The sequence below is a fragment of the Pristiophorus japonicus genome, chromosome 6 (genome assembly GCF_044704955.1).
Source record: "Pristiophorus japonicus isolate sPriJap1 chromosome 6, sPriJap1.hap1, whole genome shotgun sequence".
Lineage (NCBI taxonomy): Eukaryota > Metazoa > Chordata > Chondrichthyes > Pristiophoridae > Pristiophorus > Pristiophorus japonicus.
In genome coordinates this window covers 213,105,531-213,129,880 of record NC_091982.1, presented here as the reverse complement: position 1 = coordinate 213,129,880, position 24,350 = coordinate 213,105,531, and the positions used below count along the sequence as shown (strand labels likewise).

Sequence of the window (24,350 nt, the reverse complement as noted above, 5' to 3'; positions counted from 1 at the left end):
TTAAGGGACTCGCGATGCAAGATTAAATATGAATTCTGAAATTTAATTTGATTTGCTTTGGAGGGACAGGAATAAACTTAGCAAAAGCTTTCCTTAGGAGAGGGTGACCGCAGCCCATAACAGAATAATTGTTTATTTTTGGAAGAAATAAGCCTGATGGACTGAATGGCCTTTGTTCATTCCATGCTTTCTCATGTTTCTTATATTTAATTGCTTAAGCAAGAACAGTTCAATATTTAGCAGTTGGCTTGTCAATTGATTTATGACACTTAACTATGTAAATGCTGCAAGTTACATTCACTTTAGTTATCGTTATCTGAACTAATTGTGCTGTTCCATTGTAAACATAATAGTCCATTTACGCTTGATTCAAACAGAATTCCCAGTATTTACACACACTACTCCACTGAACCAGGACAGGTGGCAGCTAGTATTACATTTCAGTGCATGGTTTAGGCATAACAGGAGACCAGAGAGGATTCATATTGGCCCAGAATTTGCAGTCGGTGACGATGATGAACGAACAGCATTCGCCATCATTATCCCCATGTAACTGACTGCAACTTCAAGATTTAGCGCATGCGCATCGCAACGTGAAAATTCTGAAGTTACTGTCAGTCATTCACTACTACGACACAAGCTGCTCTGTGGATGCCCCCTCCTCACCATCACCATAATTGCAAATCAGTGAAATCAGTGATACTGATGAAAACTTGGCCTTTTCTGCATTAATATTGCTATCAAATACCCCGTTAAAAGTTAAGGCTTGTTGGAATATGTGTAACTGGAGTTTTAACAGCGTATTACCTGGTAAACAAACATTCTGGCCCTGAAAAAATAATTTGTGGAGTGCCAAATTTCTCCATTATAATAAAAATAAGATTTTTTTAAAACTTTAAAAAATAATTTTTCGTTTTAAAGTTTGTTAATGATATTTCAGCTTCTACCTTATCCCCATCTTTATTTTGCTCAATGTAAAGTTTGTAAAAGTCCTGATAAAAGCAACTTCTCATTTCCTGGTTTCCTCTCTGAGAATTATGCAAATGTGATTGGCCTCTTAGACAGCTTGTTATAGAACATAAGAACATAAGAATTAGGAACAGGAGTAGGCCATCTAACCCCTCGAGCCTGCTCCGCCATTTAATAAGATCTTGGCTGATCTGATCATGGACATCACAGCAGCATCGCACTAGGGATTCCCACTACAGAGCACGCTAAAATCAATTGAATGTTGAAAAAGGCAGACTTCTTGGTGGGCAGATTTCATTGGGACCAGTGGCAAGCATTTTTGCTTCGCCACTGACCACAAATTTATAAGAGCATAAGAAATAGGAGCAGAAGTAGGCCACCTGGCCCCTTGACTCTGCTCCGCCATTTAATAAGATCTTGGCTGATCTGATCATGGACTCAGCTCCACTTCCCTGCCCGCTCCCCATAACCCTTTATTCCCTTATCACTCAAAAATCTGTCTATCTCTGCCTTAAATATATTCAATGACCGAGCCTCCACAGCTCTCTGGGGCAGAGAATTCCATAGATTCACAACCCTCTGAGAGAAGAAATTCCTCATCTCAGTTTTAAATGGGTGGCCCTTTATTCTGAGACTATGTCCAACCAGGTTCTCATCCATTTGTATTGGAAATGGTTAAAAACAACATGGCTTTTACTATAGTTTGACATTCAAGTAAATTCATTTGCATAAGTTACAGTGCAGGTTTATATTTTAAACGGTTTTAAATTTGGAAGCATCCATAGTTACAGCTGCATTGTAAATGAGGCAAGGGTGTCAGTTATTATATGTTTGAAAGCTAAATTAATATTGTACTAGAAAAAGCATCCAGTAGGGTTTATCCTTTCAACCTATAGCTGTAATCTTCTTGGATACAATGGAGAAAATGTCAAAAATGGTCAAGAAATAATCATTTTAATAATTGGTTAAAAAGTGAAATTGTTATTTTATAACTTCTGATTTTGAATGAACTGCAACAATTGTACATCCCTGTCTGGCTTAAAAACAAAATGGGGAAAGTGGCTCAACCGTGGCTAACAAGGAAAATTAGGGATAGTGTTAAATCCAATAAAGAGGTATATAAATTGGCCAGAAAAAGCAGCAAACCTGAGGACTGGGAGAAATTTAGAATTCAGCAGAGGAGGACTAAGGGTTTAATTAGGACGGGGAACATAGAATATGAGAATAAGCTTGCAGGGAACATAAAAACTGACTGCAAAAGTTTCTATAGCTATGTGAAGAGAAAAAGATTAGTGAAGACTAATGTAGGTCCCTTGCAGTCAGAATCAGGTGCATTCATAATGGGGAACAAGGAAATAGCAATCGAATTGAACAAATACTTTGGTTCTGTCTTCACTAAGGAAGATATGAATAACCTCCCAAAAATACTAGGTAACTGAGGGTCTGGCGAGAAGGAGCAATTGAAGGAACTGAGAAAATCCTTATTAGTCAGGAAATGGTGTTGGGGAAATTGATGGGATTGAAGGCCGATAAATCCCCAGGGCCTGATAGTCTGCATCCCAGAGTACTGAAGGAAGTGGCCCGAGAAATAGTAGATGCTTTAGTGGTCATTTTCCAACATTCCATGGACTCTGGATCAGTTCCTATGGATTGGAGGGGAGCTAAACCACTGTTTAAAAAAGGAGAGAGAGAGAAAACAGGGAATTATAGACCGGTTAGCCAGACATTGGTGGTGGGGAAAATGCTGGAATCAATTATTAAAGATGTAATAGCAGCGCATTTGGAAAGCAGTGACAGGATCGGTCCAAGTCAGCATGGTTTTATGAAAGGGAAATCATGCTTGACAAATCTTCTAGAATTTTTTGAGGATGTAACTAGTAGAGTGGATAAAGCAGAACCAGTGGATGTGGTGTATTTGGACTTTCAAAAGGCTTTTGACCAGGTTCCACACAAGAGATTAATGTGCAAAATTAAGGCACATGGGATTGGGGGTAATGTATTGATGTGGATAGAGAACTGATTGGCAGACAGGAAGCAGAGTGTGGGAATAAATGGGTCCTTTTCAGAATGGCAGGCAGTGACTAGTGGGGTACTGCAAGGTTCACTGCTGGGACCCCAGCTATTTACAATATATATTAATGATTAGGACAAAGGAATTGAGTGTAATATCTCCAAGTTTGCAGATGACACTAAGCTGGGTGGCAGTGTGAGCTCTGAGGAGGATGCTAGGAGGCTGCAGGGTGACTTGGACAGGTTAGGTGAGTGGGTAAATGCATAACAGATGCAGTATAATGTGGATAAGTGTGAGGTTATCCACTTTGATGGCAAAAACAGGAAGGCATATTATTATCTGAATGGTGAGATTAGGAAAAGGTGAGGTGCAACGAGACCTGCGTGTCATGGCACATCAGTCATTGAAAGTAGGCATACAGGTACAGCAGGCAATAAAGAAAGCAAATGGCATGTTGGCCTTCAGAGCGAGAGGATTTGAGTATAGGAGCAGGGAGGTCTTGCTGCGTTTGTACAGGGCCTTGGTGAGACAACACCTTGAGTATTGTGTGCAGTTTTGGTCTCCTACTCTGAGGAAGGACTTTCTTGATATTGAGGGAGTGCAGCGAAGGTTGACCAGACTGATTCCCGGGACGGCAGGACTGAATATGAAGAAAGACTGGATCGACTAGGCTTATATTCACTGGAATTTAGAAAAATGAGAGGGGATCTCATAGAAGCATGTAAAATTCTGACGGGATTGGACAGGTTAGATGCAGGAAGAATGTTCCCGATGTTGGGGAAGTCCAGAACCAGGGGTCACAGACTAAGGATCAGGGGAAAGCCATATAGGACCGAGATGAGGAGAAACCTATTCACCCAGAGAATTTTGAACCTATGGAATTCTCTAACACAGAAAGTTATTGAGTCCAGTTCGTTGGATATATTCAAAAGGGAGTTCGATGTGGCCCTTACAGTTACAGGGATTAGAGGGTATGGAGAGAAAGCAGGAGTGGGGTACTGAAGTTGCATGATCAGCCATGATCATATTGAATGGTGGTGCAGGCTCGAAGGGCCGAATGGCCTACTCCTGCACCTATTATCTATGTTTCAAAGGGTTTGAGAATTAATAAATTAATTTTAAGACTTTCTCAATAATTAATATTTTTAATTTTCAGCAAAAGCAGACGAAGTATTAAAAGCAAAGGAAAAGAAAGAGGATGATGCCAGAAAGAAGAGAGAGCAAGGTAACAAATTAATTTCAACAAAGTAACATTTCCAATTATGCAGTGAATGTTATGGAATACTATTTTCTGGTTTTCCAAAAATACTGTCAGTTTTGAAATGAATTTTGGAAAATAGATGACTGAACATTTACTAAAGAAGTAAAGATGTCACTGATTTAAAGGCTTGTGAGTGGTATAAACTGAGTGTGCTACTGTTTATTGTTCATGAATCTGTATCAATGTGGGAGCATCATTTATTTTTAAAAGAATACTCCAGGCTGCATTTTCTAAATTTCAAGAAAGTGAATTTACAAGTGTTACGTTTGCTTAGTTATGTATTTTCCTGCGGATAAAACAAATAATTGCTTTATAAGGTACAACATATATATGAAATTGGTCTATGATGAGTGCTAACATTAACTTGATTTCTCAAAAATTGTCTTTTTTTATAATGGTTGTTCGATGAAACAACCAAAATCATGGCATGTGACTGTAGGCTGCCTTCATAAGAACATAAGAAATAGGAGCAGAAGTAGTCCATCTGGCCCCTCGAGCCTGCTCCGCCATTCAATAAGATCATGGCTGATCTGATCTTGGCCTGAACTCCACTTCCCTGCCCTCTCCCCATAACCCTTGACTCCCTTATCTCTCAAAAATCCGTCGATCTCCACCTTAATTATATTGAGTGACCCAGCCTCCACAGTTCTCTGGGGTAGAGAATTCCACAGATTCACGACCCTCTGAGAGAAGAAATTCCGCTTCATTTCCGTTTTAAATGATCAGCGCCTTATTCTCAGACTGTGCCCCCGAGTTCTAGATAACCCCATGAGAGGAAACATCCTCTCTGCATCTACCCTGTCAAGCCCCATCAGAATCGTATACGTTTCAATACGATCACTTCTCAATCTTCTCAACTCCAATGAGAAAAGGCTCAACCTTTCTTCACATGACAACCCCTTCATCTCAGGAATCAACCTTGTGAACCTTTTCTGAACTGCTTCCAATGCAAGTATATCCGTCCTTAAATAAGGAGACCAAAACTGTACGCAGTACCCCAGGTGTGGTCTCACCAACGCCCCGTACAGTTGTAGCAGGACTTCCTTACTTTTATACTCTATCCCCTTTACAATAAAGACCAACATTCTATTTGCTTTCCTAATTACTTGCTGTACCTGCATGCTAACTTTCTGTGTTGCATGTACAAGGACCCCCAGATCCCTCTGTACTGGAGCATTTTTTAATCTCTCCCCATTTAAATAATAATTTGCTTTCTTATTTTTCCTACCAAAGTGGATAACCTCACATTTTTCTACATTATACTCTATCTGCCAAATTTTCACCCACTCACTTAGCCTATCTATATCCCTTTGCAGAATCTTTGCGTCCTCCTCACAACTTGCTTTCCCATCTATCTTTGTATCAGCAGCAAATTTGGCTACATTACACTCGGTCCCTTCATCCAGGTCATTAGTATAGATTGTAAATAGTTGAGGCACTGATCCCTATGGCACCCCACTAGTTACAGTTTGCCAACCTGAAAATGACCCATTTATCCTGACTCTCTGGTTTCTGTTCGTTAGTCAATCCTCTATCCATGCTAATATATAACTCTCACCCCCAGGAGCTCTTATCTTGTGCAGTAACCTTTTATGTGGCACCTTATCGAATGCCTTCTGGAAATCCAAATACACTACATCCACTGGTTTCAATTTATCCACCCTGCTCGTTACATCCTCAAAGAACTCCAGCAAATTTATCAAATAGATTTCCCTTTCATAAAACCATGCTGACTCTTTTTGATTGCATTATGATTTTCTAAATGTCCTGCGACTACTTCCTTAATAATGGACTTCAGCATTTTCCCAATGACAGATGTTGGGTTAACTGGTCTATAGTTTCCTGCTTTCTGTCTCCCTCCTTTCTTAAATAGGGGCATTACATTTGCGGTTTTCCAATCCGCTGGGACCTCTCCAGAATCCAGGGAATTTTGATCGATTACAATCAATGCAACCACTATCTCTGCGGCTAATCCTTTTAAGACCCTATGTTGCACGCCATCAGGTCCAAGGGACTTGTCCACATTTAGCCCCATTAGTTTGCCAAGTACTTTTTCTCTATAGTGATTGTTTTAAGTCATCCCCCCCCCCTCTGTCCTACAGTTTGGCTACTGTTAGGAGGCCTATAGATCACTCTCACCAGTGACTTATTTCCCTTATTATTTCTGATCTCCACCCAAACTGATTCTATATCTTGATTTTCTGAGCCAATATCATTTCTCACTACTGCACTGATCTCATTCTTTATTAACAGAGCTACCCCGCCTCCTTTTCCCTTCTGCCCATCCTTCCGAAATGGCAAATATCCCTGAATATTCAGTTCCCAGCACTGGTAATCTTACAACCACATGTCTGTAATGGGTACCAGATCATACCCATTTATTTCTATTTTGCCGTCAACTCATCTATCTTGTTACAAATGCTGCGTGCATTTAGATAGAGCTTTAATTTCGTCTTTTTACCATTCATCCCTATTCTGATCCCACATTCTGATGCACTCTTATGCTCTGCCCCTCTGGTTATCATTACCCTTATTGCTACCCTGCACTATTACCTTCTCCTTTCTCTTTGACTTTTTAAATTTATGCTCACCGGATCCCTCTCCCTGCCCCCCCCCCCCCCCCACTAATTAGTTGAAAGCCCTAACTACAGCCTTAGTTATTCAATTCGCCAGGACACTGGTCCCAGCCTGGTTCAAATGAAACCCGTCCCGACGGAACAGCTCCCTCTTATCCCAGTGCCCCATGAATTGAAACCAATTTTTCCCACACCACTCTTAGGGCCCAAGTTTCCACATGATAAAAAACGGGCACCCCTCCGAGCTGGGCGCCCGTTTTTCGCGCCTAAAATGGCGCCGGAAAAAAAACGAGCGATTCTGGTGCGCTTTGCAGCTCCTTGTCTGCTTGGCGCGGCGCCCAGGGGGGCGGAGCCTACACTCACGCCGATTTTGTAAGTGGGAGGGGGCGGGTACTATTTAAATTAGTTTTTTTCCTGCCGGCAACGCTGCACGTGCGCGTTGGAGCGTTCGCGCATGCTCAGTGTGAAAAAAACATTCCCTTCCCCCCCCCCCCCCCCACGTTCGTCGGCTCCCTTCCCTTCCCTCCCCCCCCCCCCCGCGTGCGTCGGCTCCCTTCCCCCCGCCCCCCCCCCGCGTTCGGTCGGCTCCCTCCTCCCCCCGCCCACCCGCGTTCGGTCGGCTCCCTCGTTTTGTGAGGCTTGCTGCACCATTCTTCCTGGCTGAAGCACTTTCACACAGGTAGGAAGATGGTTTATTTAATCTTTTCTTTGCTTATAAATGTTTATTCAGGTTGGATTTATTTGTATAAGTATAAATAAGGATTGATTGTAGAATTTAATGACTTCCCTCCCCCCCCACCCCCGACCTCGTTCTGGACGCCTGATTTGTAACCTGCGCCTGATTTTTTAATGTGTAGAACAGGTTTTTTCAATTCTACAAAAATCTTCACTTGCTCCATTCTACTTTAGTTTGGAGTACATTTTCACTATGGAAACTTTCAAATCAGGCGTCAGTGGCCGGACACACCCACTTTTGAAGAAAAAATTCTGTTCTACCTGACTAGAACTGCAGAAAAAAAATATGGAGAATTGCGAATTCTAAGATAGTCCGTTCTCCACCAGTTGCTCCTAAAAATCAGGCGCAAATCATGTGGAAACTTGGGCCCTTAGAGCCACACCACTCTTAGATTACAACTTCTTGTTGTACACGGTCCATTTTGAAGGGAACAATTTGTCTGAAATAGATCAAATAGCGCTACGGATTTCAGATGCAAAGAATTTCTTTTTAGATAGAAAAATAATAAAATAAATGGAATTTCCAGATGACATAACATCCCTGGAAAGGATTGTTTGTTGAAATTTTGAGACGATAGGCTGAAGTATTCCTTTGAATAAAACGTAGATATCATTCTCCTTAATTTAGCATTTAATGATATAACAGGCACAGAAAATACTTGATTACTGCCTGTCATGTTGCACGAGCTACGTTTTCTAAGAGCTGGCTTCAAGTACTGTCGTGAACTTAAAAAAGGAATAAGTTTTAATTTCATGGGCAGTCTGCCCTTTTTAACTGAACATAAGACCATAAGAATTAGGAACAGGAGTCGGCCATCTAGCCCCTCGAGCCTGCTCCGCCATTCAACAAGATCATGGCTGATCTGGCCGTGGACTCAGCTCCACTGACCTGCCCGCTCCCCATAACCCTTAATTCCCTTATTGGTTAAAAATCTATCTATCAGTGATTTGAATACATTCAATGAGCTAGCCTCAACTGCTTCCTTGGGCAGAGAATTCCACAGATTCACAACCCTCTGGAAGAAGAAATTCCTTCTCAACTTGGTTTTAAATTGTCACCCCTGTATTTTGAGGCTGTGCCCCCTAGTTCTAGTCTCCCTGACCAGTGGAAACAACCTCTCTGTCTCTATCTTATCTATCCCTTTCATTATTTTAAATATTTCTATAAGATCACCCCTCATCCTTCTGAACTCCAACGAGTAAAGACCCAGTCTACTCAATCTATCATCATAAGGTAACCCCCTCATCTCCGGAATCAGCCTAGTGAATCGTCTCTGTATCACCTCCAAAGCTAGTATATACTTCCTTAAGTAAGGTGACCAAAACTGCACACAGTACTCCAGGTGCGGCCTCACCAATACCCTGTACAGTTGCAGCAGGACCTCCCTGCTTTTGTACTCCATCCTTCTCGCAATGAAGGCCAACATTCCATTCGCCTTCCTGATTATCTGCTGCACCTGCAAACTAACTTTTTGGGATTCATGCACAAGGACCCCCAGGTCCCTCTGCACCGCAGCATGTTGTAATTTCTCCCCATTCAAATAATATTCCCATTTACTGTTTTTTTTTTCCAAGGTGGATGATCTCACATTTTCCGACATTGTATTCCATCTGCCAAACCTTCGCCCATTCGCTTAACCTATCCAAATCTCTTTGTAGCCTCTCTGTGTCCTCTACACAACCCGCTTTCCCACTAATCTTTGTGTCATCTGCAAATATTGTTACACGACATTCTGTCAGGTCATCTATGTATATTGTAAACAGTTGTGGTCCCAGCACCGATCCTGGTGGCACACCACTAACCACCGATTTCCAACCCGAAAAGGACCCATTTATCCCGACTCTCTGCTTTCTGTTCGTCAGCCAATTCTCGATCCATGCTGATACATTTCCTCTGACTCCGCGTATCTTTATCTTCTGCAGTAACCTTTTGTGTGGCACCTTATCGAATGCCTTTTGGAAATCTAAATACACCACATCCATCGGTACACCTCTATCCACCGTGCTCGTTATATCCTCAAAGAATTCCAGTAAATTAGTTAAACATGATTTCCCCTTCATGAATCCATGTTGTGTCTGCTTGATTGCACTATTCCTATCTAGATGTCCCACTATTTCTTAATGATAGCTTCAAGCATTTTCCCCACTACAGATGTTAAACTAACCGGCCTATAGTTACCTGCCTTTTGTCTGCCCCCTTTTTTAAACAGAGGCGTTACATTAGCTGCATTCCAATCTGCTGGTACCTCCTCAGAGTCCAGAGAATTTTGGTAGATTATAACGAATGCATCTGCTATAACTTCCACCATCTCAGTTAATACCCTGGGATGCATTTCATCAGGACTAGGGAACTTGTCTACCTTGAGCCCCATTAGCCTGTCCAGCACTACCCCCCTAGTGATAGTGATTATCTCAATGTCCTCCCTTCCCACCTCCCCGTGACCAGCAATCTTTGGCATGGTTTTTGTGTCTTCCACTGTGAAGACCGAAGCAAAATAATTGTTTAAGGTCTCAGCCATTTCCACATTTCCCATTATTAAATCCCCCTTCTCATCTTCTAAGGGACCAACATTTACTTTAGTCACTCTTATCCGTTTTATATATGGGTAAAAGCTTTTAATATCTGTTTTTATATTTTGCGTAAGTTTACTTTCGTAATCTATCTTTCCTTTCTTTATTGCTTTCTTAGTCATTCTTTGCTGTCGTTTAAAATTTTCCCAATCTTCTCGTTTCTCACGAACCTTGGCCACCTTATACGCATTGGTTTTTAATTTGATACTCTCCTTTATTTCCTTGGTTATCCACGGCTGGTTATCCCTTCTCTTGTCGCCCTTCTTTTTCACTGGAATATATTTTTGTTGAGCACTATGAAAGAGCTCCTTAAAAGTCCTCCACTGTTCCTCAATTGTGCCACCGTTTAGTCCGTGTTTCCAGTCTACTTTAGCCAACTCTGCCCTCATCCCACTGTAGTCCCCATTGTTTAAGCATAGTACGCTCGTTTGAGACACTACTTCCTCACCCTCAATCTGTATTATAAATTCAACCATACTGTGATCACTCATTCCGGGAGGATCTTTTACTAGGAGATCGTTTTTTATTCCTGTCTCATAACACAGGACCAGATCTAAGATAGCTTACTCCCTTGTAGGTTCTGTAACATACTGTTCTAAGAAACAATCCTGTATGCATTCTATGAATTCCTCCTCAAGGCTACCTCGTGCGATTTGATTTGACCAATCGATATGTAGGTTAAAATCCCCCATGATTACTGCCGTTCCTTTTTCACATGCCTCCATTATTCCCTTTATTATTGTCCGCCCCACCGTGAAGTTATTATTTGGGAGTCTATAAACTACGCCTACCAGTGACTTTTTCCCCTTACTATCTTTAATCTCCACCCACAATGATTCAACATTTTGTTCATTAGAGCCAATATCATCTCTCACAACTGCCCTGATATCATCCTTTATTAACAGAGCTACCCCACCTCCTTTCCCTTCTTGTCTATCTTTCCGAATTGTCAGATACCCCTGTATGTTTAATTCCCAGTCTTGGCCACCCTGCAACCTCGTTTCTGTAATGGCCACCAAATCATACCCACTTGTAATGATTTGTGCCGTCAACTCATTTACTTTATTTCGAATGCTGCGTGCGTTTAGGTAGAGTGTTTTAATACTAGTTTTTAAGCCATGATTTTTAGTTTTGACCCCTCCTGCAGCCCCTTTATATTCATACATATTGTCCCTTCCTATCACCTTGTGGTTTTCACTTACCCCAGTGCTACTCTGCTCTGTTGCCTCCTGCCTTTTGCATTCTTTCTTGGGGTCCTGTTCATCTGAGCTCTCACCCACTCTAACTAGCTCAGAGCCCTCTCCTGGGTTCCGAATACTCCTCGCATTGAGGCACCGAGCTTTCATGCTTGCCTTTTTATTACACTTTGACCCTTTAGAATTTTGCTGTACAGTGGCCCTTTTTTTGAAGATCAAATTAAAGCATATTTTCAAATTAATCTTTGTATCAAAAAAAACTGCTGTTAAGGCTTTAACTTAATTCACAAGCCAACATAACTGCAGGGCGACTGAAATAAGGGCCTGAATATGCTAGTAGTGGGAGAAGAAACACTTCCCTTCAAAATGTTCTTGCACATATCAGACTCCTGTTAGATAATGGGTTTATTGTATAGAAAAAACCCTTCCATGTTCCATGTAGAAAAGATACTGACCTAGAAATTGGATCACACCCAAATTCTAGCTTTCTTAACTGTGAGAAGGAAATGGAAAAGGAAATCTGTACACAGATCAGAGAGATGAAAAGGAGTAACACAATTATTGCTCTCGGAGATTTTAATTACCCATTCTGATTGGCACAGCGAGTAAGTAAACAGAGAAAACAGACTCATAACCACAACCCACATCCCAACCGACCCACCTTCACCCCATATCCCTCACCCCATCTTCTCCCCATATCCCTCACCCCATCTTCCCCCCATCTCCCTCAACCCTATCTTCTCCCCATATCCCTCAACCCCATCTTCTCCCCATATCCCTCAACCCCATCTTCTCCCCATATCCCTCAACCCCACCTTCTCCCCAAATACCTCAACCCCACCTTCTCCCGATTTCCCTCAGCCTCACCTTCTCTCCATATCCCTCAACGCACCTACCCACTGGTCCCAGGGGAAGCAACATCAGAAGATCAGTCATCTGGGACACGTGCTGAGGTCAATAGGAAAGTCCGGAAGGGGAGGAAGGAAATTGGGGGATGGGGGAGAGCGGCGACTGCCAACGATCTACGGATTTAATGTGGTGTTGGGAGAAGCACTCCTGCTCCTCCTGGCTTCACAATAAGGCAAGTAAAAATAATGGCCTGTAATTTGAGGTCAGCGGCGAAGCAAATACGCTCGCCCTGAAAAAAGCTGCCCACAGTCTCGAGATCTCTGTGGTGAGAAGTTTGCCTTTTCCGACATTTAATTGATTGCTGTGACTAGGGGATTCCTAGGGTGATGCAGCAGTGACGTGAGCAGGCTGTCTATACAGCCAATCACGTTGAAGAATTCTCATAAACAGGAAACCAGGAAATGAGAAACTGCTTTTATCCGAACTTTCTAAAAATGTTGCAGAGAGCAAAATAAAGATTGGGACTTGCACATAGGGATAAGGTAGAAGCTGGAATACCATGAACAATCTTTTAAAAAAATGTTTTAAATTGTAATTTTTATCATAATGGATAAATTTGACACTCCACAAATCTAAAAATTTGTTTTTCAGGGTCAGAATAGTTATTTAGCAGTCAATACACTGTTAAAACCTCAGTTACACCTATTCTAACAAGGCTTCGCATATAATGGATTATTTAGCAGCAAAATCACCGTGGAAAAGACCAATTTTCCGTCAGTTCCACTGATTACAGTGATTGCCAGCTATGGTGGAGTGGACGGGGGGGTGGTGGGGGGGGTTTGCCGGTGGGGGCGGCAGAATACACAGCACACCCAATGGGCGGAGCAGTCAATGACTGACTGCAAGTTCAGAATTTCCGCGTTTAGATGCGAATGTGCTAAATCCTGAAGCTGAGGTCAGTTTCAGAGGGGTAATGACAAGGGATAATGACAGCGAATACTGTCAGTTCGCCGTCATGAGCCTCCGCAAATTCTGGGTCATTGAAAATTCCAGTGGCAGCCTCCAGCAGTCTCTTCTAACGGAAATCTCTATGGTTAGGATTTAGGAAGGAAGATTGTTGCTCCTGAAAATTTATCATGTTTGGTGTGTCACTCAGGTAGCTAAAACTGCTAACTCTCTGCATCAGTACATGTTTTTAAGATATCCTTGATTTTAAAAAATTGCTTGTGAGTTTTACCTGTTAAGCAGTTATGCTCAGTGAGTAAAATTTCTATTCAGCAATGAAACCTAATCCCTGCAAGGTGGGTTTTCACCATCAGCATCAGCACATCAACACTTAAACAGTGATTGACACCCAGTGAAATCTAGATGTTTTGAATGTGGCAGAGAGAATCAGCCTCTTTGGCTCTCAGTTGGCATGCAGAATTTTTTTTTGGTTAAATTAATATGTCACAGAGCTAGTAAAATAGTTTAGATCACAATTATCTGCATACTGAATCCCACAGGAAAGAGCATATGAAGGCGAGTCAATCACTTTTGCATACCGAGAGGCTGCATTCAGAGTAGCACTGAAGGATACAAAATCAGTTGCTTCCATATTGAGAATAAACCTAGAGAGAAGTAGTCATTTTAAAATGAGAGCCAGTATCAATCTATTGATAGTATTTTAAAAGTCTTGCATATGAGAGAGCGAGAGAGAGAGAGAGAGAGATAGAGCAGCGTGCGATGGCATACCACTGCAGGAGGGTAACGGCTGCGAAGTTCGGTCGCTGATTGCAGTGCGGGCAGGCACAGCAGGAGGGGAGCAGGAGCGGCAAGAGTTTGTAGACAGAAGTGACCAGGGCCCAGGAGAGGCGTGAGTCTGGTGCCCAGAAGAGGCGAGGGCCCAGGGGCAGCACGGACCAGCCCACACTGCGATACGCGTGCGCACTAGGTCCGTGCAGCAGAGCTGGTCTCCAGTCGTCTTGGTTAATCCTTGCCACTGGACCAAGACCTAGCTCTGTCAATCCCGTGTGGTGACTGGTGTGCAACGGCCACCACACGTTAAAAAAATCCACACACAGGCATCTTCCACCCTCCAAGATGTAGTTCGGGATCTGGAATATTAGGTCCTTCATTGAAACATCTGTGAACTCATTCCTTTTTGGCGTGGAAGCAAGTCATCCTCACTTCGAGGGACTGTCTATGGTGATGATGCTGATGGTACTATAGGCCTGATCAAATCAGTGCAGAATGACATGGCCAATGAGATGAGGCATAGCAGCATGGTGGGATCCAGACTGGGAAGCAGATTGAACCTTAGAAGGATATTGGCCCTTTACACAAGGCCCTCCAAGGAGGACAACGTTTGGATCGGGAAAGCTACCTGCTGCCCTGGGCAGATGAGTGCCCAATTTGCACCTGAAGCGGTTGGGATTACCAGCTCTGCTTGGACATATTCCCAGAGATTTCATCACGTCACACAATCATGTAAAACTTGATCACATGACACTCGATTGCTGGAGTTTGCAAATGTTACTGTACTTTCTTATAAAGGTTGGATTCCCTGTAGTTTGAGTTTTTTCTTTTGCTGGCAGTTTCTTTTCTTCTGAAACTGGTCCTGAAATTGGCTTCTTGCTGCTTTCAGCAACTCTGGAGACTTTTTGACATAATCATAAAAGTCAGCACAAGGCATCCTGCAGTTCAGCAGCACCTGTAACTCTGCTTTCATAAGACTTTCACTTAACTGGATCCTTTCTTTGCTCCAAAGCTGAGTATTAAGCTGAAAACATTTCACAGTAGGCATTTGAGACTAGAATTGAAAGGTTGAAAGATACAAGTTTAAAAATGTGACTGTATTCACTTTGTTGTATTCGTTTGAAAGCTTCCACCCATTATTGATCCATTTTTTTGTTCCTTTGAAATTATTTCTCATATTTGCTGTAAAATGCAGTATTCATCATACAGTTTGTCAAAATTAATCTTAATGCAAAGACCTTCAGCCAACTTCTCAATCAGACCATTTCACTTCCCGTGAGAGGACTAACATTTGTTTGAAAACAGATGTCTTGAAATCATACTATTCCTCAAAGTATATAATACATCTTGACAGTCCTATGTCTGCTTCCACCTCAAATTTTCTCCTTATCGATAAAGAGAAATAGTCTGAGCTGATTGTCCAGAATTTATCCTCTTTCCAACTCTAGTTTAGAACAGAGACGTTCCACGACACAGTCTAGCCGTCTTTTAGATGAGACATGAAATGTCTGTGTACATAAAAGATCCCATAGCACTATTCGAAGAAGAGCAGGAGAGTTTCACCGATGTCCTGACCAACATTTATCCTTCAACCAACATCACTAAAAGCAGAATATCTGGTCATTATCTCATTGCTGTTTGTGGGATATTGCTGTGCACAAATTGGCTACAGCATTTGCCTACATTATAACAGTGACTACACTTTTTAAAAAGTACTCCATTGGCTGTAAAGCACTTTTGGATGTCCTGAGATTGTAAAAGGTACTATATAAAAGCAAGGTTATAAAAAACGTTTTTGAGAGCTTCGTAAAAGACTCCCATTAGGTTAAGCATGAAGTAAATGTAATAAAGAGGAAGAGAATTGTTCATCCTTGCTGAATGTTTCTCATATAACCTTTCTGCATTCTTCATCCCCCTCCAAAACAAAATACGTCTTAATGCTGTATCACAGGCAGAAGGGATAGCTACCTCCTGATGAAGTTCCTTAGACTCAATTTCTATAAAATCGAAAAATGTACTGAGATTTGGAGGAAGAAAACTCACTATACACTTTCACTATAAGACAATCCACGTCAAAACTGGAAGCTTTCCTACTGTTTATCATATCATCATCATAGGTGGTCTCTCGAACGAGGATGACTTGCTTCCACATGAGTTCACAGATGTTTCAATGAAGGACCTGATATTCCAGTCCTGAACTCCAATTGAAGCGGTGGAAGATGTCTGTGCATGGATTTTTTTAACATGTGGTGACCGTTGCACGTCAACCACAACACGGGGTTTACAGAGCTAGGCCTTTATCCAGTGGCAAGGATTAACCAAGACGACTGGCGACCTGCTCTACTGCACGGACCTAGTGCGCACACATATCACAGTGTGGGTTGGCCCATGCTGCCCCTGGGCCCTCGGCTCTTCTGGGCCCCATACCCTCATTTGCCGCACCTCTGCCACGATCACTAGCCGCTCCTCCGTCACAAACATTCGGCACACCTCCGCCATGATCTCTCACCGCTCCTCCGCCACGATCTCTCACCACTCCTCCGCCACGATCTCTCACCACATCTCCACATCAAGCATTCGCTGAGCCTCTGTTTATAGCACAGTTGTGAATTACATGGCACTTGCATCCTAACTGAATTTTTCTGTTGTTCAGTAGTTTCATCTTCTGGTAAATTCACCTGTGTTTCCCTAAATTGACAGAGGCTTTATCTGTAACAAGGGACGAAACGCAGTTTATACTATGTCTGTTCTCTTCTATAATGTTCAAAAGATATGCAGCAGTAGCATCACTTGTCTCATCGTTATGGTAAAAATTAAGTACGCAGTATTTCATCTCTTCCATCCTCTGTTCCAATTGATTCCAAGTGTGCTAATTCAAGATCATTAACTAAAAGATCCTGCGATTTCAGAGCCAAAACACTTTCAGTGATGCTGGTTCCTTTTGTACATCTGCAAAACACTTTTTTTGTGATTTCTGAATCCGGTAGAAACTTGAAGCTATTTGTTACCACAGTCTTGAATGAAATAACTTAAGTGATGAATCATGCCATGGCAACTTTCTCTAATTTCTGCTGCTGTCATTAGATTTTTCTGAGGGGTATCCTTTTTTGTAAAATAAAGACGTAAGTTGAGGCGTTTGTTGATTTTGTGGTTTGTACATTCCATGTGCATGATAATGGCTCTTCTCCCTTCACATTTAATGGAAAATGCTTGATGACACATTGGGATATCTGGCATTGAAGTGCAGGATAAGGTGATTGGTAATTGGTATTGCACAATAGCTGCACATTAATTTGTTCAAAAGTAGAAAGTGGCAACATTCTCTTTCCTTTTCGGTGAATGTGAAAGAGAAGCAGAGGAGCTCTCCCTCTGTTCTGGCCAACATTTATCTCACAACTTGTATCTATACTATGTTACGGTATTCTGGGATTTTTACTGGTGTTTTGTTGATGAATGCCACAACTCTGTCCATTATTCTGTGAAAACTTTAAATGAGTGGCCCTTTAAAACATGTATTAAAGGAACTCGCGCCGATCCGGGACAAAGGTACTTTGTTTGGCATGCACAGTTCAAGCCTCCATGGCCCAGACTCTCTATTCCCACCCCCCCCCACCATCCTACCTGTCTTGCAGGTGCTGGAGGCTTTGCCCTTTCTTGGTTTCAGCCGATCATTTATTCCATGCTGGAGTTTCCTTCTGGCTGGTCGCTCCGGTGCCAGAATGACAACTTTCAAACACATCTTGCGAAGTCGCGATGCCGCAGAGCTCCCTCAGGACCCTTCCCTGCGGAAGGAAAGACGTGTTAAACAGATACAGCGGAGGCAGAATCGGAAGTTTAAAGAAACCAAACCAAAGTGAGAGAATTGTAAGGGAGTGGATCACAAATCCAATGCAATCTACAAATATACAAGACCTAATGTGCAGAATATGCTGAAAACACTCAGCAAGCTAGGCAGAATCTGTAAAGAAAGGAAACTACAGTGTCTCAAACAGAAGCAAAATACTTTGGAAGCTGGAATCTGAAATAAAAACAGAAAATGCTGGAAATCTCAGCAGGTCAAGCAGCATCTGTGGAGAGAAAAAAAAGAGTTAACTTTTCAGATTGATGACCCTTCCTCAGAACTGGCGAATGTTTGAAATGAACGGATTCTTAAGGAGCACTGAAAGGGGGAGGGGAAGAAAGAACAAAAGAGAAGGTCTGTGATAAGATGGAAAACAGGAGAGATTAGCGAGACAAAAGGGATGATAATCCAACTTGAAATGATAATGGCAGAAGTTAGAAAAAGGTTAGTCTAGATAGGGTGTGAATAGCAGTATAATTACCAGCTGCCATGGGAGACAGAGAGAAAAAAAATTACATAAGATCGGGGTGGGTGGGGAAGGGAGCCAAATATGGGCAGGGTTTATGGTCTGAAATTGTTGAATTCAGTGTTGAGTCCAGAAGGCTGTAAAATGCCTAAACGAAAGATGAGGTGCTTTTCTTCAAGCTTGCGTTGAGCTTAATTGGAACCGTGTTGAAGGCTGAGGACGGAGATGTCGGAGTGGAAGTGGAGTGGGGAATTAAAGTGACTTAATATAGGTATTACAGATAAACAGCTTCTAAGAAGGAACGTAGCAAGGGTTGATGGAATGGGTGGGGGAGGGACCAAGGAGAAGAAAATAAATTAGAATGAGCTGTTTAATTGATTGGAGAAGAGGAGATAGTTGACTGTCAGAACTGATAATGGGATAAGACAACTTTTGAAATAGAACCATGAAAAACTGATGAGCCACATTGAGTAAATCATCTGCCGGATTTGGCCCCAGCATTACAGGAAATTAAAAAGCATTCAAAAAATATTTTTGGGTGCATGTACCCTACTATCTTCCCTTCTGGACTACAGCTTTATTTTGGAATATCAGTAGATATATACTACCTATTTCTGGTGATAGGGCAGCAATGATCTATGCCAGCTCCCAATGTCTTGTTGATGTATTTACATTACAGAACCCATTGTCTGAGAACTGAAGAAGAATATCCACTGAAGTCTCACCTTTCTTTTTGAGATACTGACTAGTCTGTTTGCAGTATTTTTTGTTTTTGCTTTTGCTTTGCATTTGTCATTCTTCCAGGTTATGGACAAACATAAAAGTGCTTTAGTTTTATAAGTGGATTTCAAGTAGATTTTGTTTGAATTTGACTGGCTGCAAGTGACATAGATCTACATCCAGAGAAGCAATTAATGTTGCTTAAATACAAAATGACTTCCTTGCTTTAATATGAATAAATTGTTCTATCTTTCCAGAACATAAAATTGGTGCGAATGGTAAATTAATTTTCATTCTTTTCTTGTCTGTTTGCATTTTGAAATATTCTGTAATTGACGATGCGGTACTTCTAGCTTAACTTTTTTCTATATATCTTCGCAACAAACAAATGAATGGTTGGACAATAGTGTTAACTGTAATCTGCTTGAAAATCAAATTATTTGACCTCCAAGACCTACAAAATACACTCCTGCTGGTTTGCTGTTAAATATTCAGGACCATCATGTCATGAATACAAATAGAGGACAAATTAGAATCTACAAGCGACTGACCTAGGCATTAGATTAGAGGCTAGGGGTTTGTGCTGCTTTAAATCTTTTAATTACCACAGTCTTCACTGCCAGCTGAAGGACACACAAAATTTAGAAAACTGTTGGTAAATAGCATGTTCTTCAGTAGAAATGTGCAGTAACATGTGAGTGTAATTAGATTGCTTTATTTTTAGTCACAAAATAAGCATTGTTCAGTTTTAATTATTGTGCGACTGAGTTTACATTTAACCAGTGTATGTTTTTTGTAATATCCTGAAGGTTTTTAAAAAATCATTAAGTACCAGTGATTGTAACTGTGATAGATTTTCAGCAATACAAAATGGCAAAACTCCCAATGTATTGTAGGCGGTTATGCAAAATAAACTTTTGTCACAGTGAACTATCTGTGATGCATAACAGCAACTGAGGGCTTCCTGCAGGGCAAAATAATGTGGTTCTGCATCAATAGTATTATCCTTTATTCTGTAATCTTTGGGAATGTTTTGAATTTATACTAAATATTTGAAGTCAGCAAATAAACTGAGGAGCAAGTTACGGTTTCAAGAATAGCAATTCCTTTGTCCGAAATTAAGTAAAAGATTTATATTCAGCCTAGTGTGATTTTAAGACATCAAGCTGTTTTAAAAACCTGTGGGAAGTTCTGTAAGTCCAATAATTTACACTAGTTACTTGTTCATGTTTTAGCATCAAAAAGTATGTGTGCCTAGATAATAAGTAACTGCACTTAAAAAATAATTAATTGTATGAAGTGAATGAGATGCCTCAGTGTGAAAAGGTGCTATATAAATGCAAGTATGATTTTAATTATTCGGTTAGCCCTTCGAATTTTCCATGTGCTTTGTAGCTTTCTGTGACTTGTGGAAATTTGTTCATTATTTCATTGCAATTATAGAAATATTCCTTGTGTTATATTTCTAAATATAATATATATGAATATTACATATTCCAATTAGTTGACGAGCAGCCACTAGCCCCTAATAGGGTCTTGCATTCTAAGAATGTCATTCGACCTTGAGAGTGATACTGTGAGCAATCGCGCTATCTATCTACTAATGGCTGTAGTGCAGATTTCAGAGTTCTATTCTAGTGTGGAGACCTCATGCTGATTAATGCCCCGTTTATTATTGAAAAGGGTGTCAAATTTGCTTTTAAACCCTATGTCCTTGTACCTGTCAGCTCGTGCAATCATCAGTTTATACTGCTGGTGATTTTCAGAGCTGGCAGGCTATGAGAAAACATGACCGTGTGACCTGCGTGCACCAACACTCAATGTGTTTCCCTCTCCTTGACTTGGATGCTGTGCATGGAAAGCAAGAAAACGGAAGTTGAAAATAAATGCACAAGTGCAAGCACTGTAAATGTAACCACTGTTAAGAATATTACTTGCGCTTACACAGATTTTTTTTTGGACATAATTTTATTTCTAGCAGGCCAAACTGCTACGCAGAAGTGTTACAGACTAAAGTTTGTAAAGAATGGGCATTGAGAACGTTTTCATGTCTCTAGTTATGTAGCATTTCGGAATGATGGCCAAGCATTGGGTAATGACCAGCAAGCCCCCAAGCTCCAAGTCCTTTGGGACTGAGACCTACAATTGAGATTGAGTCTCAGTCAGCTTGGAGTTCAAGCATACTGGCTGATTTTGAGTTACCTCGGATTGAAGAAATTAGCATGCAGATTCAATACCTTTGTGAAATACTGAATGTAGCACTTGGCTACCATCTACCATATTGTACATTAGTCAGCTCTCTATCCTCCATTCTACGATGGAATTGGATGAAGTATATTAATCAATGGAGTGCAAATGTTGCAGTTATTTTTTTACCTGTATTCCTGTGCATAAACGTTGCAACAGTCTTCATTGGTTCATTGCAGCTAAGAAGTGAAGAAATACAACAAACAATTAACAGTTTTGAAATAATATATTTTTATTGTATCCCAATCTTCAGTCTGCCTGTCCCATTTCCTGGGCAAAAGGAACAGGAGACAAACAGGTCAATGGCAGCACCATTTGCAATGTTGCGAGTTGAACCAGGGCAGTCCAAGGTGATTTGGGTATCAATTTTCTTTCATTTCAAAAATCCAGTCTCTGCTCAGCATCTCCCCCTAATGGCACAAGTGAGAACACACACTTTTTACATACTGAAACCTGTGCAAAGATCCTAATCCGACTACCATATGGCACAGCATTTTGAAATTCCAACTCGTTGCGCCATGAGACTTCAGATTACTATTGAGAGTACTTGTATTTTGATTATTGAGATGTCAACCAAACACATTTGGTGTACTTAGTAAAAGTATTTAAACAATCTAGTTATACCACTAGAATCTTTTGGAACACTTAGAAATAACAAAAGTAATTCAAACAAAAATATGTTCTCTATGTATTTTTTAAGCGGTCCTTAACAAACCAGTAAGAAACTTCTACCTTTTAAAATATTTTTAAAGCTTCTTATACCTTTTTAATTGATGTTTACAAAGGGAGGTAGTGCATCTGTGGTGGATTGATTAGTTATGCCTGGTTTGTAACCAGCAAATCAGGGTTATACACTCTTGGGAAATAAATTTGGCAGAAAATCAGCATGAGAAGATTTAATTATCACTTGGAGACCTTTCCCTTTTCCAAGCCAGTGATCCTGAAACTGTCAGTGTTACAGGGAAATCTGTGTAGACGCCAAGCTTCGCTTCCCAATTTGTCCTTCCACATGATGATAAGCCAAGCAATTACAGGTTTATTGATTTTTCATCATGGCAAATTTTAAGTTGATTTTTTCTTGAAAAGGCTAGGGTGATTAAGTGTTTCCCCTTGGTTTAGTATAAGAGAGAACTGTGGCAGAATCTAATATCCAGGGGTCAACCTTTCCAGGCAGATAATGTGGTGTCTTGCCCACGTGTTAAATAGAAGATTTGGGGTACAAATGTGATAGGATATCTGTGGAGACAGTTTAATTTGCTCCATTTATATGAACAAGTCATGTGGCACATGATATTGTAGCATCAGTTGAATGAGCTTGAAAGTAAAATCCACGTGCCCTGAGAGAGTGAATGAGTACAGCCAGTGTCTAATAGGGTTAGTGTCATAAAGAACAGAATTGACCAGAGTCATGCTGTGGTGAATGTGTGTAACAGAAACACTTGTTTATTAGGCAAAGGGAAGTGTGATATATCATGACAAATTAATTGATCGAAAAGCTGCATTTTTTCGACTTCCAAAATTCAAATGATACGTCCTTTTTCACATTTAAACAATATGCTAGGAGCAGTAGTAAAAAAAAAAAGCTGATGCCATCTATGTAGAGGTCTCACTTATTAAATAGAGTATTGGATTGTATTTAACAGCAAACATTTTAAATATTTTACATTTGATTTATTCTGCAGGCAGTAAAACCTAAATGAAAACCATTTCATTGCATTGGTAATGTAATTGATTGAATCTCTTGGATTGATTTTGACTCTTTCTGATATGTTAATATGTAGAATAAAAACTGAAATTATTTTGCCATTTTTTAAGGAAGAAAAATAACTGAGAAGCACAAATTTAATTTCAGACAAGCCTGTTTATCTGTAATAATTTAAAAATGGAGAATCTCAATGGCTGCTGGTAAGCACATGGCTGACCAAATTGTTCCGTGTTTCACTGTTGGTAAATAAATTAGAGGTGGGGACAGGAATTTGGTTAAAATGAATTCCTATGCACTAAAATGTAATCAATCGAATTGCTTGAGAAAAGAAAATTACCTGATTTTCAGAAGTCATTGTTTCCCCCCCACCCGCCTCGCTTCCCCATTAGCACTCTATCACCTAAGTCTCAGCTGGCATTACTAACTTGCATAACCTCATAATTTCAGTCACATCACTCCATCCTGTGAATTTTATCCTGCTGTCTGTCAAGCTTTGTGTCACAGTTGCACCCAGCTTGTACCTTCCCACTGTTTCCTGAGCTTTGAACTATCTCTCCCAACTCAATCCGCGTGCCATGCTTGCTGGCATGAAGCTGTTCTTCACTCAGCCAAGCCAACCTGGTAGGGCTTTGGCTAGACAGACGGTGAGTGACATGAGCCAGGATCCAGAAGCAAGGCACAGGCAGTCCCAACGTTTGGCGGCCACGCCCCAGCTGCTTACTAATTATCCCAAGTGCAGCCTTGCATTACAACACATCCCATATACAAGCCGGAGCAACAACAGTGATCCCTTTCTTCGCAACCCGACACTCACTTGCCACCACCATTTGGAGAGGGTTTTGCAGAATTTTTATCATTATTTGTGTTTATTTTATTATTTTGCAAGGTCCTTCAAAGACAAGTGATTTTATTGCCAATAAAATTTGTTAAGAAAATAAGTATTTCTGTTTATTTCATGGAGGAGTGATGGCTACTGATGAGAATGTCAGCCACCTTTTACCTCTTATTTTGGTTATAAACTCCAAACCCTGAGCAACGCATGAGCAATGCCATGGGAGATTTATTCGTGTTTTTTTGATGTTTCAATGGCTGGATTGGCACGTTTACCAACTTTATAAATTAAACTGTTTGGCCTGGTAGTAATTAAGCATTTAGTGAACTCGTGTCTCTCTAGTTATAGGTTGGAATTGAAGTGGAAGTTGACATTCAAACTTAATATGGTACTTAAAACAGCAGGTGGCAGAAAGCAGATTGCAGCATTATAAAATACCCAGCTGTTCCACTCATGCAGTCCTTCATAACTCAGTACTACTTATATATTGTTAAGAGTGGAACACTGCCCCAACTATGTTGTCTGTTTTTGTAACATTTGTGATGTAACGCTATAATATAATATAATTATAATGACATTTTCATTGTGAGAAATGTGTTTATTTTGTTTTTATACTGGAATTACATTCATATGT

At 40.8% G+C, this 24,350-nt stretch overlaps 1 protein-coding gene across 3 annotated transcripts in view; it reads left to right on the top strand.

The window, feature by feature from the left end:
* Positions 1-24,350, top strand: part of rsrc1 (arginine/serine-rich coiled-coil 1) — a 627,020-nt gene that overhangs the window by 521,157 nt on the left and 81,513 nt on the right. For 2 of the 3 annotated variants that reach the window (XM_070882349.1, XM_070882347.1), the window contains exon 8: positions 4,137-4,205. The exons of the other annotated variant lie outside the window; for it this stretch is intronic. In XM_070882349.1, the coding sequence (XP_070738450.1) occupies positions 4,137-4,205 (69 nt within the window). The remainder of the gene's footprint in view (positions 1-4,136; positions 4,206-24,350) is intronic. 3 annotated transcript variants of the gene reach the window in all.